Genomic DNA, 14,640 nt, shown 5'->3' on the forward strand with positions numbered 1-14,640 from the left:
TTATATTGCACAGGAGCCCCGGCATTATACTTTAAAGTCCAGTCACTGTACTGGAGGTGGGAGAGGGAAGGAAGAGGAGGTCTCATTTGATACCAAGCATGCTCTTGTCCCCACCACTGTACAAGTGGCTTTGCCAGTCTGAGGTAGAGTGACTGTTATACTGTGAAACAACACTGCAGTCAAGTCCAGCTCAACTGGTGTCCAAAATAAAAGTACACTGAGGAGGACAGCATCCTCTCTCTCTAAAAGAAGAGGAGTGAACACCATACTGTTCACATTTGACTGCCACAGAACCAAACCTTACAGTGAAAACTCACCAACCAGTCATGATCCTCACACCCAGCTAGGAGACCAGGAATGGGCACCATGTTTCCACAGGTGGTGAGTGTGGCAGCTCAAGTATGCTTGTAGCAGTTTCCCCGCCCCCAACTACTTGTTCACTGTCATGCTTATGTCTCAACCAGTCCAATGTATTTTTTCCTTCCCCCTCATGTCTTCATTTGAAAATATCAAATGAAGACATCTCCCCTTTCAGCCCTCTGAGATAGGAGTCTCATTCACACCTCCACTAAAGGCTCCTCAGCCTGGCATAGACAGGGCAGGATGGAAACAAGGGCCTCCTCAATGGAAAACAAGTGTTCGTCCTCCACCTGGGGACAAAAGTAGCGCATGAAGTCTGCCAGTCGCAGCAGATACTCTATGTTGTGTCCAGACCGACCGCTCGAGACAATGATCTGGGCTGCAATGTCCTCTTCAGACGCTGGGCCAAGGTAGGTGGGGTTCTGGGGTGTAGCAATGTAAACTAGGGCCAGGATGGGTTCGTCAGCCTCTTTATCCTGGGGGTGGAACTTCACTAGTTTGGTGTCATAGCCCCCCAGGACTGCTTCTCGCATGTTCAAGTACTGAAGCGATGCAGCAATCTGCTCTCCACGGACTTCATAGGCAACACCCCACGTGCATGCCTGAAATTACAAGTGAAGGTTATTTGCTGCTGCAAATACAATGCAACAAATGCACCAGCATTTCCTATACAAAACCTTGTGTTTCAGGTGCATGGTCACCCTGTCTAGTTAAACAATGGGAACAAGGCCTGAAAAGACAACCAGGCATCTGAGAAGGGACAGCACAACTGATCCAAGGAAAGGGAAGGAGGAAGATATGGTCTCCTTCTTCTGTTCACCAAGAAGGCAGCAAGGAATAGTTGCCTCTGTCTTTCAAAGTCACTTAAAGTGCAAAATTCAGCTCTTGGTGTATGCCATTGAAATAAGAGAAACTGGCCCCAGAACACTCCCAGCAGCCTAGTATTCTTTCACAGGGCAAAAAGACTATCTTCTGACTAGCTTATTCTGGAGGTAAATCTAGTGTCCACTTTCATCTTGCAGGACAAGGGACCAGATTAATCACTGGTGAAAAGCACCAAAGTGAGTGAGAGTATACTGGTGATGAATTTGGCACAGCATGTCCCATTTCATTTAATTTGCCAGGTCTCTAGTTTTAACTCTAACCTTCTTTGGCTGAATGGGTTAATGTAGTGTCTACAATTCCCTCACTTCCAGCTGAGTCTGCTGACTAAAAAAATAAGAACTCCAGCAAGGCCATCATGTTGATTTATACTAACCCACAAAACTGTATCCAGGGTTGTTTTACCATTATTATGGGATACAGTTGCCAAGGGGTTACCACTGCCATGTAGTTAATGAGGGAGATGTTGATTAGCTACTGAAATATTCTAGTATCATTACTGTGGGAGTAATCCAACTAAAGCCATATAATAAACCTGAATAGTAGCAGCTATAGGTTTAATATATTTCATTATAAAAGATGCTAGATGTAGATACTTACATCATAATCCTCCTGGAGGGTAACCACACGGCCAGGCTACACAGGGAGAGAAACATCATTTTAGAAACCAGATCAAGTACCAAGTCACCAGTACAGGCAGGCTAGGATGATACAGCCCTGCTGACACCCACCGTAGCTCCAGGTACCACCACTATGCTGCAAGTCACTGCAGGCACATGAGACAGCTGCAGGGCACCCAGCATCATAAAGATGGCACCAGCTTCAGACAGGGTATGGGTTGTGCCAGGAGGCAGCAGGGTGGGAAGGAGGCAGATTTTTTTTCAAGATTATTAGATCTGGAGCTAAATTTACAAACAGCTGAATCCTGGAGAGAGTCTGGGCAGGTGCCTTTATCAGTATCAAGGGCTACTTTTCACTTCCAGTAGAGGGATCTAGCCAATCCCACCCAGGCACTGACTCGAGGTGCTCCAAGGGCACGTAGGTGCCAAAGGGGTGGCTTGGATTGGCTACTTCCCGCCACCCCCGTGCCCATGGCAAGGAGCGGGAGATTCACCCCCAGGGTTACCCACCTTCTCCCCTCCCTGGGCCCGCACTCCCTCCTTGTGCCCCGCCCCCCAGCAGCCCGGGCCGATTCCCGCACCACCACCGCAGCCCGGGGCCCGATCCCCCTTTACCATCTTGTCGTTGCCGCGGTGGAAGGTGTCTCCCTGCCAGAAGCGGCGGCTGTAGCCGCGGATGAAGCCCACCTTCCTGGAGCTGAACTCGAAGTCGGGTCTCCACACCAGGGAGCCGTAGCCGAAGATCCAGAGGGGCGTTTTCTGCTCCCCAGCATCCTCCTCCTCCTGCGCCTGGCGCTCCGCGGGCAGCTTCATCGCCCGGCTGCACGGACCCAGCAGGCGGGGGCGGCGGCCGCTGGCGGCGAGGCGGGGGCAGCAGCGCTGCAGTAGGCTCCCGAGGCTGCTGCACGGGGGCAGCCCCAGCGCAGGGGCGGGGCGGCGAACACGGCTGGGGCCCCCCGCAGCGGGGACGGGGCTACCGGGCACTGGGCGAAACGCGGGGCAGCCCCAGCGCTTTATACCCCAGCCCGGCGCAAGCTCCGCCCACCTGTCACAGTGAGGTGCGCTAGGAAGGAACTCGTTGTCGCCGCCTCCAATCAGCAGCCCCGGCTCCGGTCCCCTGCCTCCATGCGGAACTGTGATTGGGAGGAAGGGCCTTCAGTCCCGGCGGAGCTCGCTCGCTGATTGGTCGAATGCTGACTCCTGTATCAATCCAGGATGATGCAACGGAACGGGGATCTTTCGCCGGGCCGTGCGTAGAGCAAAGCCGGCGGCTGATTGCATCAGGTAGCCAGGGCATGGCGAGAGGCTGGGGGCGGGACGGATGTGGGTCAGTAGGAAAAAGGCTGTGTCGTGGAACGCTGATAGCTTGGACTGGTCCAAGCCTCACAGCCGAGTTCAATGCCTGTCTCTGTCCCTCACTCTCTAAAATGGGCACAATCATGCTTACCTGTACCACAGCCTAAGCTAAATAGTGATGTTACGCTGATGGGGAGGGAGGATGTTGTAAGTATCTAAATCGTAGTAGTGGGAAGGGATAGAATACAGTAAAGATCTGGTGTTAAGATGTAAAGAAACAGGTTATCAGAATAAATGGTTTGAACTTCCAAACTGCTAAATCATTTAATTACATAGTCTTATTACTGATACCTCCTCCTCCCACCCCTCCTCTCCTATTGTTTGGCACCGACGTGATATGTTTTATCTCAGACTAAACTGTACAATTTCTAGGGCAAGGACTACTTGTTTTATACAGATCTTCTGGCACAGGGGAGCCCTGTCCCTGACTGGGGCTACTGGAAGATAAATGAATAATACTGGGAGAGAAGCAACAGAGAGTCCTGTGGCACCTTTAAGACTAACAGATGTATTGGAGCATAAGCTTTCGTGGGTGAATACCCACTTCGTCAGACGCATGTAATGGAAATTTCCAGAGGCAGGTATAAATATGCAGGCAGGAATCAGTCTGGAGATAGCGAGGTTAGTTCAATCAGGGAGAGTGATCCTCCTCTAGCAGTTGAGGTGCGAACACCAAGGGAGGAAAAACTGTTTCTGTAGTTGGATAGCCATTCACAGTCTTTGTTTAATCCTGATCTGATGGTGTCAAATTTGCAAATGAACTGAAGCTCAGCAGTTTCTCTTTGGAGTCTGGTCCTGAAGTTTTTTTGCTGTAAGATGGCTACCTTTACATCTGCTATTGTGTGGCCAGGCAGGTTGAAGTCTTCTCCTACAGGTTTTTGTATATTGCCATTCCTGATATCTGACTTGTGTCCATTTATCCTTTTACCTAGTGACTGTCCAGTTTGGCCAATGTACATAGCAGAGGGGCATTGCTGGCACATGGATGGCATATATAACATTGGTGGATGTGCAGGTGAATGAACCGGTGATGTTGTAGCTGATCTGGTTAGGTCCTGTGATGGTGTTGCTGGTGTAGATATGTGGGCAGAGTTGGCATCGAGGTTTGTTGCATGGATTGGTTCCTGAGTTAGAGTTGTTATGGTGCGGTGTGTGGTTGCTGGTGAGAATATGCTTAAGGTTGGCGGGTTGTCTGTGGGCGAGGACTGGCCTGCCTCCCAAGGTCTGTGAAAGCGAGGGATCATTGTCCAGGATGGGTTGTAGATCACTGATGATGCGTTGGAGAGGTTTAAGCTGAGGACTGTAGGTGATGGCCAGTGGAGTTCTGTTGGTTTCCTTCTTGGGCTTGTCTTGTAGCAGAAGGCTTCTGGGTACACGTCTGGCTCTGTTGATTTGTTTCCTTATTTCCTTGTGCGGATATCGTCGTTACTTCTCTGGGAGAGAAGTATCAGGGGATAGCCATGTTAGTCTGTATCCACAAAAACAACAAGGAGGCTGGGGGCACCTTAAAGACTAACAGATTTATTTGGGCATAAGCTTTCGTGGGTAAAAAACCTCACTTCTTCAGATGCCTGGAGTGAAAGTTACAGATGCAGGCATTATATAATGACACATGAAGAGAAGGGAGTACCTCACAAGTGGAGAACCAGTGTTGACAGGGCCAATTCGATCAGGGTGGATGTAGTCCACTCCCAATAATAGATGAGGAGGTGTCAATTCCAGGAGAGGCAAAGCTGCTTTTGTAATGAGCCAGCCACTCCCAGTCCCTATTCAAGCCCAAATTAATGGTGTTAAATTTGCAAAGGTAAGTATAGTGGTCAGCAGGTTTCCGGTATAGGGTGGTGTTTATGTGACCATCACTTATTTGCACTGTAGTGTCCAGGAAATGGATCTCGTGTGGACGGGTCCAGGCTAAGGTTCATGGTGGGGTGGAAATTGTTGAAATCCAGGTGGAATTCTTCAAGGGCCTCCTTTCCGTGGGTCCATATGATGAAGATGTCATCGATGTAGCGCAAGTAGAAGAGGGGCGCTAGGGGACGAGAGCTGAGGAAGCGTTGTTCTAAGTCAGCCATAAAAATGTTGGCATACTATGGGGCCATGCGGGTACCCATAGCAGTGCCACTGACTTGAAGGTATAAGTTGTCCCCAAATCTGAAATGGTTGTGGGTGAGGACAAAGTCACAAAGCTCAGCCACCAGGTGAGCTTTGGTCTCATCAGGAATACTGTTCCTGACAGCTTGTAGTCCATCCTCATGTGGAATATTGGTGTAAAGCGCTTCTACATCCATGGTGGCCAGGATGGTGTTTTCAGGAAGATCATCAATGCATTGTAGTTTCCTCAGGAAGTCGGTGGTGTCTCGAAGATAGCTGGGAGTGCTGGTAGCATAGGTTCTGAGGAAAGAACCCCAGCCTAGACCAGTCCACACAAGAGATCCACTGGACCACTATATTTACCTACATGCCTCCAGCTTCCATCCAGGACACATCACACAATCCATTGTATACAGCCAAGCCCTAAAATACAACCGAATTTGCTCCAATCCCTGACAGAGACAAACACCTACAAGATCTTTATCCAGCATTCTTAAAACTACAATACTCACCTGGGGAAGTGAGGAAACAGATTGACAGAGCGAGGCGGGAACCCAGGAATCACCTACTACAGGACAGGCCCCACAAGGAAAATAACAGAACACCACTGGCCATCACGTACAGCCCCCAGCTAAAACTTCTCCAGCGCATTATCAATGATCTACAACCTATCCTGGAAAACGATCCCTCACTCACAACAGACCTTGGGAGGCAGGCCAATCCTCGCTTACAGACAGCCCCCCAACCTGAAGCAAATACTCACCAGCAGCTATACACCACACCACAGAAACCAATCCCTGTAGCAAACCTCGTTGCCTACTCTGTCCCCATATCTACTTTAGCAACACCATCAGAGGACCCAACCACATCAGCCACACCATCAAGGGCTCATTCACCTGCACGTCTACTAATGTTATATGTGCCAACAATGCCCCTCTGCCATGTACATTGGCCAAACCGGACAGTCCCTATGTAAAAGAATAAATGGACACAAATCGGACATCAGGAAGGGTAACATACAAAAGCCAGTAGGTGAACACTTCAACCTCCCTGGACATTCTATAACAGATTTAAAAGTCGTTATTCTTGAACAAAAAAACTTCAGAAACAGACTTCAAAGAGAAACAGCAAAACTAAAATTCATTTGCAAATTTAACACCATTAATTTGGGCTTGAATAGGGACTGGGAGTGGCTGGCTCACTACAAAAGCAGCTTTGCTTCTCCTGGAATTGACACCTCCTCATCTATTATTGGGAGTGGACTACATCCACCCTGATCGAATTGGCCCTGTCAACACTGGTTCTCCACTTATGAGGTACTCCCTTCTCTTCATGTGTCATTATATAATGCCTGCATCTGTAACTTTCACTCCATGCATCTGAAGAAGTGAGGTTTTTTACCCACGAAAGTTTAGGCCCAAATAAATCTGTTAGTCTTTAAGGTGTCACTGGACTCCTTGTTGTTTTTACTGGGAGAGAAGGGCTAGGATGGGAGCAGTATTGGTTCAATGGAATAGGATGAGGGGAATAGTGGAGGGAGTGGCGTAGCTGGGGGAAGTGCTGGGCATAGGGGATTGAACGAGAGACAGTGCCAGGTGAATTAAATAATAATCAACTTTATTACAGTAGCACCTAGAGAGCACAAGGGAGATTAAGATAGTCTATTGTTAGATTAATGGGATAGGAGTAGTCAGTATTGGATTAATTATATAGGAATAGTGTCCTAAGGGAATTCTTTGAAGTGCCAGGGTTTGCAATATTTTAAACTGAACTAGACCAAGCACAGGAACACACCCTGATGGAACAACCCTGCAATGATCTAAAAGCAATTTACATATTCTGTGTCTCTGATATCAGGCCACCTTGAATAAGCATATTAGCTGGATGATTCTGATAAACTGATCAGAAGTAAAATAATTAAAAATGCTGACAATGAAATTATCATGTTGCTCTATAGGCCAGACTTCCCCCTGATGCTCTGGTAGTCATGCTAAGAAGAGAAAATGCTAGCCTGCTAGGAATACATATTTTCAGTGATGTACTGTATTAACAAACAAATACATATGCTTATGGTAACATTTTGATTGATTTACCAAAAAGATACAAGTTAATAAAATGTCTGTATATGAAAAAGAGGAAGGAATAAGACTGAAATTGTAAATGGGACTGGCTATAGGAAGGTCAATTTGTAAACCAAATTCAAAACTAGGATTAGACAAATAGTGCAAGCTAAACTGTCTTGTCTTCTGCCTGCAGGAATGGGTTTTCACAGATTGTAGTGATGTATCTCTCGTTCTGTTATGTGCTGTCTAATTAACTAATTATATTAATAAATCCAATCAAGCTTACTTATGCTCTTTAATTACTGAATAAATTCTAACCTTATTAAAACTAGTTGATTACAAATTGGCAACATTCAGTAGCCTTGGTATTAACAATCTGTTTAAATGAATAGGAGCTCTTCAGATTGCTCTTAGAGCTACTGAGGTTATGCCGTAGATGAATGTGTTTCATTCTATATCTACAGCCTCATGTAAATAGAAAATCACTACAAATTCAGAAAGTTTCTATGTAATCATATGAGTTTGACATTTATCTAAAAGAAAGCACAAATTTTAGTGAAATTAGTAGAGCCCCTAAAGACAAACCTAGCTCTTTTCATCAGTAAATCTCACAACACCTTACAGAGGCGGTAAGCCTAATTATCCTCATTTTACACAGGGAAACAGGTACAGAGCAGTGATATGAATTGACTGGGGCCTGGTCTACACTATGAGTTTAGGTTGAATTTAGCAGCATTAAATCGAATTAACCCTGCACCCATCCACACAACAAAGCCATTTTTGTAGACATAAAGGGCTCTTAAAATCTATTTCTGTACTCCTCCCCGACAAGGGGAGTAGCGCTGAAATCGACATTGCCGGTTCGAATTAGGATTAATGTGGATGCAATTCGACGGTATTGGTCTCCGGGAGCTATCCCACAGTGCACCATTGTGACCGCTCTGGACAGCAATCTGAACTCGGATGCACTGGCCAGGTAGACAGGAAAAGCCACGCGAACTTTTGAATTTCATTTCCTGTTTCCCCAGCGTGGAGAGCTGATCAGCACAGGTAACCATGCAGAGCTCATCAGCACACGTGACCATGCAGTCCCAGAATCAAAAAAGAGCTCCAGCATGAACCATACGGGAGGTACTGGATCTGATCGCTGTATGGGGAGACGAATCCATGCTATCCGAACTCCGTTCCAAAAGACGGAATGCCAAAACATTTAAAAAAATCTCCAAGGCCATGATGGACAGACTATAGGCTGAGCAAGTGCAGAACGGTGGTTCACTCTACTTCCCTGTAAGCCAACAGCCCTCCCCTCCCCACTTTGATCTCTGCTTGCAGAGGCAATAAAGTCAGTGTTGTTTCAAATTCATGCATTCTTTATTACTTCATCACACAAATGGGGGATAACTGCCAAGGTAGCCCGGGAGGGGTGGGGGAGGAGGGAAGCAACGGGTGGAGTTGTTGTACAGGCACCCCCTAGAATGGCATGCAGCTCATCATTTCTGCAGGATGTCTGGGGCTCTGACCTGGAGCGGCCGCTTGCATCTGTGGTTCTATAGTAGGCTTGCCTGATATTCTAGGCAGCACTGAATCTCTATTAGACAAAACTTAAAGAAGAGAATGACCTGGGGAGTCATTCCCATTTTTGTCTAGGCGCCCCCGACCGACCTCACGGAGGCCGGTCAGGAGCACCCATGACAGCAGCAGATGGTACAGTATGACTGGTAACCATCTTTGCTAACTTGCAAAGGCAAGGAGCTGCAGCTGCTGCTGTGTAGCACTGAGGTACTGTCAGCAGCATCCAGTAGACATACGGTGACAGTGAAAAAAGGCTGAACGGGCTCCATGCTTGCCGTGCTATGGCGTCTGCTCGGGCAATCTAGGGAAAAGGGCGCAAAATGATTGTCTGCTGTTGCTTTCACGGAGGGGGGGGTTGACTGATGACATTTACCCATAACCACCCGCGACAAATTTTTGGCCCCATCAGGCATTGGGAGCTCAACTCAGAATTCCAGTGGGCAGCAGGGACTGCAGGAACTGTGGGATAGCTACCACAGTGCAACGCTCCGAAAGTCGACGCTTGCCACGGTTCTATGGACGCACACCGCCGAATTAATGTGCTTCGTGTGGAGGCGTGCACTCGACTTTATACAATCTGTTCCCAAAAATCAACTTCTGTAAAATTGGAGTAATTTCGTAGTGTAGACATACCCTAAGGTTACCAAGCAGGCCAGTAGCCAAGTCAGGAATAGAACCCTGATCTTTCAAGTCCCTGTCCAGGGTTCTATCCACTACAGGGACTTGTCTGGTGCCCTGGTGCATTCTGACTTAATTTAAACCCTGGTCCCAAATACCATTTATTTTCTCAATGATTTGTTTAGGAACATTCATCATATTGTGACAATGCCATAGAATGTGTAACATTGCCTTAACGCCCATGCAAAATTCTTCAGACCTCCAGCAGGCACCTTATTCACAGCTGTGTGGTGGTGAGTACATGGCCCTCAGGTGAGTTCTGTGAGCAAAAGAGTTGCCCAAAGAATTTGTGATTGAGAATTGTGGTTCAACATCCTTCCATGAAACAAACAGTGATTTTTTCCCCACTTAGCTTTAAGTACATGGAGTGACAACCTGGCAGAGGTCAACACTCAGAAGGTGGGCCGTGTGTGCAAAATTAGATGTGGTGCCCATTAAGATAGCTGCAGGTGAGCAAGGGATATGCAGGCAGGGGCTTTAATGCTTTGCTGTATGCTGCATATAAATGGAAGGAATTTCAGCTATTGAGCAGGCTGTAGAAGAGATTGACTTTGCAGTGACACTGGTTTAAGCAACATCAGTGCTCCCCAAGAGATCAAATCATCTTCTCAACACCTGCCTGCATTGGGGCCTCAGTGATATAGTCTTCTCACAATTGTCAGGTTTGTGTTGCCCCCATAATGGAGATTCTAGTAGTAGTCAGGGATTGGAAAACCTAATTCACCCTATTGCAGCAATCTGAGTGCTTGTACTGATGTTCTCTTCTTACGCTTACAGAAGCTGAGGGCCTGCAGTACAGCAGACCTGTCCATCTGAGGACTTCTAGGCCCACCCTGTATGCTTTAAGCCTTGAGATAAATATCTCCATTCCATCCTACTGAACATGTTCTTCACATCTGGAAAAGTGGAGATGGCAGTGTAATTGGAAAGCCTGCTCTCCTAATCCTGAGGTGTACAGAGCACTGGCAATTCTAATGGGACCTACAGGTGCTGATCCGGCCCAAAATGTGGGAGGGGTCTCTTAATGGGAGCTGCATTTCTCACTGAGAAAAGAACAAGTGGAAGAGACAGACTAGTGTGAGCATGCATTTCTCTGTCCATATGCAGATGTTTTGCCATATTGGCAATATTTTGAGTTCCATGGTAAGTACAGATTGACAATTGGCAAAGTCTCGGTGGGCTCGAGTTGGGAGGAGATTGAAGAAATCAAGGCTTTGCTGTGATCTACAGCAAGAACACGCGCCTTCTCTGTGCAGACAAAGTACTATTGGGGGGATTCGCATCTGATGTTTCACAACAGCAGATAATCATTGTTGGCCAGATTGAGAGCCCCTTACTTGCAATGATAAGCAGTTGCTCACATGAGGAGTCCTATTGTAACAATTTGTCTAGGTAGCTGCTCATCAATATACAGGGTTTACAGTCTGGCCCTGTGTGTTTCCCAACAGAGGTTGTGAGATGACAAGAGTCTATTGTCTTATTTAAGTGGAAGCAAGAAATGAACATTGGAATGTGGAGGACAGGAGCCTGGAGCTGTCACTTAGCTCTCCTTGTTCTCCAGCCTGGTCACACACATGCAATAGACTCTAACCCAGCAACGGATGATTAATTGCCGGACATAGCGAAGTCTAGATGCTCAGTCAGAAGAGCTACAAACTGGAGAACAGGTTAGTTTTGCAGACAAGTCTTGCATTGTCCAGGGCCAGCTCCAGCTTTTTGCCGCCCCAAGCGGCAAAGAAAAAAAATTAAAAAAAAAAAAAGATTGAGCAGCCGCCGAAGTGCCGCCAACGAGTGAAGAGAAGAAGAGCGAAGGACCCGCTGCCAAATTGCCGCCGAAGACCCGGACGTGTCGCCCCAGCAACGGCGGAGTGCTGCCCCTTTCTATTGGCCGCCCCAGGCACCTGCTTCCTTCGCTGGTGCCTGGAGCCGGCCCTGCCATTGTCAGACTATCTGGCACCAAAGTGCCCTTGCAGTTCTCTTCTCCATGCTGATGGGTATATGAGTGTGGGCAATGGAGGCACAAGAGAAAAAAATGTTCATTTATTTGCAAAGTCTCCTGTCCTGGATTTTACCTGCCACAGTCCGTTTAACTTCAGCTGAGATCATTAACTGGCTGTGTTTAATCATTAAGCAGTTAATATTAACTACTAAGTGAAGCAAAAGCCTCCAGTATCAGCCGAGGTCAGGAGTAATGATCTTAAGTGAAGCAGGAGGAGTGTTAAAATCCAGTTTGGTGCTTGGAAACTATTATAAATTAGGGCATTACATAGGCCAACTGTACCAATACAGGCAAGTCATGCCTCAGTTTCCCCTACAGGCCCCAGGGCTGACGAAGTTGCTCATCTTCTCCACCAAGGTTCAGACCAACAGTCCCTGCCTCCCCACCTTGGAAAGGAATATTGTCCCTCTCAGAGTTCATTGAAGCCCTGGCATAATTTTAATACAAGTAACAACATTCTCCAGCCCCCAAAGTAAGACAGGTTAAAATGAAGCCGGTCTCCATCCCCACTCTAGGCTGCCTACCCAAGAGTCAGCCTCAGCACCTATTTCATTTCTCAGTTCCTTTCCCCTATTCCAGGGCCCCACCCTTCAGGCCATGTACGTCACTGTTAACAGGCCCTCTTCTTCAAGTCCTGTACACCTATTCCAATGGCTCCACACCTTGGCCACCTCCATGCTTGTTGCAACTCTTCTCCCCCACAGCCCTCAACTCAGGGCTTCTGCAGGCTGGCTTCCTGCAGCGTTCCACTCCCCAGACCCCCTTCACCGACACCTACAAATGTTACCTCTGCTGAACATCGTCTCATGGGAACCTCCCTCCAGAATCAATCTTCCTTTACTGGGCTCAGCCTACCCTGACTGAGCTGGGTCTCCCCCTTTGCTTACGGGCCTCTGTCTGAGCTGTCTACTCAGCAGGGTCCCCAGCTCTGGCCAGTGCTTACCCACAGCACGCTCTCTGCATTGGCTATCTGCACCAGCAATTCTCAAGACTGCTCTCTCAAGTCTCACACAGCTTCCTGCCACTCCTTCCTACTCCACCCGCCTCCCCCCCCCCCACACATACTTTTTTTTTTTCCTGGTGGAGCAGATTTGACTGGATAGTCTATTGTCACCACCAGTTATACCTCTTAACTACATAGCAGTTTATAGTCTCTCATTGTGCTAAGAGGAGAGAGACGTGTGCTGAGGAGCCAATCTGGAAAAAGACTAGGAGATCTCGCCTCTTCTCTGTGCATGTGTAAATGGCGATGGCTATTAGCATTAGTGATACTAATGCTTATATGTTCATACTGCAAAGAGAGCAGACCTCCAAGCTAAAGCACATGAATGTTAAAGATGCCAGGATAAACAGACAGGTGCGAAGGGGGGATATGGGGACAATGATGTCATGGAGTGTTGAAGAGATGGATGCACGTACAGGGATAAAGCAGAAGGGGATAAAGGAGATGGAAAACTGTAGAAATCTGGCAGTTTATTATTGCCAATCAGACAACTAATGGAAAGGAATGTCACTGATATGTTAACAGTAGAAGAATTAAAACACATCCAATCCCAGGCTCACTGACATTTAAGAAGGAGAAAAAGACAATTGTAGATTTAGGTTTTGCAGCCTGAAACTGGTTTTCTCAGGCTATAGGAGAAATAAAGACCTGGTTTATATTTAGCAGTAAACACATTGCTCCCTCAGGGCAAACATTCTGTGTGTTAGTCTCAGGTGACTGATGCATAAGTACCAACACTGGCTAGGATTCAGTGCAGCGGTGAATCACTGCAGAGCAAGAGAACCACAAACAGGTCTGGCATGATGCATGGGAACAGATTGTAACAGAAATAATTATCTTCAGCTCAAATTTCAGGTCTGTAAAAATATATCTCAACAAGCCGTGGATGTGCATGGATTGGAAGATGTGTTCTTGTTATTAAGAAAGGGATTGTACTGTACAGAAATCGCTGACAGTGAGATAGCACATAGAGTCCTAGGACAGGAGGAACATTGGCCCATTTCCATCCACTCTGCTTGGCACTGCTTTCCCTTCTCTGCAGGGAAGAGAGGAGAGAATTTCAACACACATTTACTTCCCTCCCCTTCCCTCCGGCTTCAGTGGCTACACTGGGTTTGGAAGTGACTCACAGAATCATACAAATGCAGGGCTGGAAGGGACCTTGAGAGGTTCCAACAGTGCTTCATGCCCTGGGCCAGAGCTGCAAGTGATGTAAATTGGTATCACTCCGTTGATTAAGGTGGAGCTACACTGATTTCCACCAGCCAAGGAGCTGGCTCACTGTCTCTAGTGAGACTGACTCAGTGCAATTCTTACAGCAGCAACAAATGCTCTTCAGACCTGAATATGGACAGGACAAATACAAATTGCTATAAACCATCTGCATTTGGTTAGTTTAAACAAACCACGCGGGAAAGATATTGCCAAGGCTTCTGAATAAAGGATTGGATGATATAAGATGAAGTGGGGAAGGGTGGGGCGTGGCGGCTACATCCAAAGGGATTAGACGTTCATTGGGAATTTTGACTCAGGTGTACGGTCAAATACATTTGAATCAATGTTACTCTGTCCTGAGGGGGGAACAATAAAAAGAAAGGGCAAAGGTTCTCTGGTGACATCCCAGTGTCTTTTTCTAAACCAACTGTAGCGACTGTAGTGCTAGTGTAACGTGCTGATTGACAGCCCCGGTGACCAATGCCCTAAGCAGTGAGGCAGGCTTCCCATGCTGTCCTGGGACTGTGATTCCATCTTAATGATGCCTTGTGTGCTGTCAGCACTCTACAAATAATAAATAATTAATAACTTGGGGGATCCACCCGTAAGAGTGAGAGGGGAGTTCAGACTGCTGGTGCAGCCAACCCTGAGTCTGGTCACGGATACTGATACCAGTTAGCAGGGGAGGCTTTATGGTTTTTGCCGCCCCAAGCACGGCAGTCAGGTGGCTTTCGGCGGCATGCCTGCGGGCAGTCCGCTGGTCACCCGGATTCGGCGGCATGCCTGCAGGAAGGCTGCCAG

At 47.4% G+C, this 14,640-nt stretch overlaps 1 protein-coding gene across 1 annotated transcript; it reads right to left on the reverse strand.

Annotated features, from left to right (window-relative positions):
• Positions 1-466: 466 nt before the first annotated feature.
• Positions 467-2,825, reverse strand: CHAC1 (ChaC glutathione specific gamma-glutamylcyclotransferase 1). The gene is made up of 3 exons (XM_024201738.3): positions 2,478-2,825; positions 1,843-1,878; positions 467-962 (listed from the first exon to the last, which is right to left on the reverse strand). The coding sequence occupies exons 1-3, from the start codon at positions 2,673-2,675 to the stop codon at positions 558-560; spliced, it is 639 nt and encodes a 212-aa protein (XP_024057506.1). The 5' UTR covers positions 2,676-2,825; the 3' UTR covers positions 467-557.
• Positions 2,826-14,640: the final 11,815 nt, after the last annotated feature.

This window comes from Terrapene carolina, unplaced genomic scaffold, assembly GCF_002925995.2.
Source record: "Terrapene carolina triunguis isolate 2854851 unplaced genomic scaffold, T_m_triunguis-2.0 Scaffold96, whole genome shotgun sequence".
In the NCBI taxonomy this organism is placed as follows: Eukaryota; Metazoa; Chordata; order Testudines; family Emydidae; genus Terrapene; species Terrapene triunguis.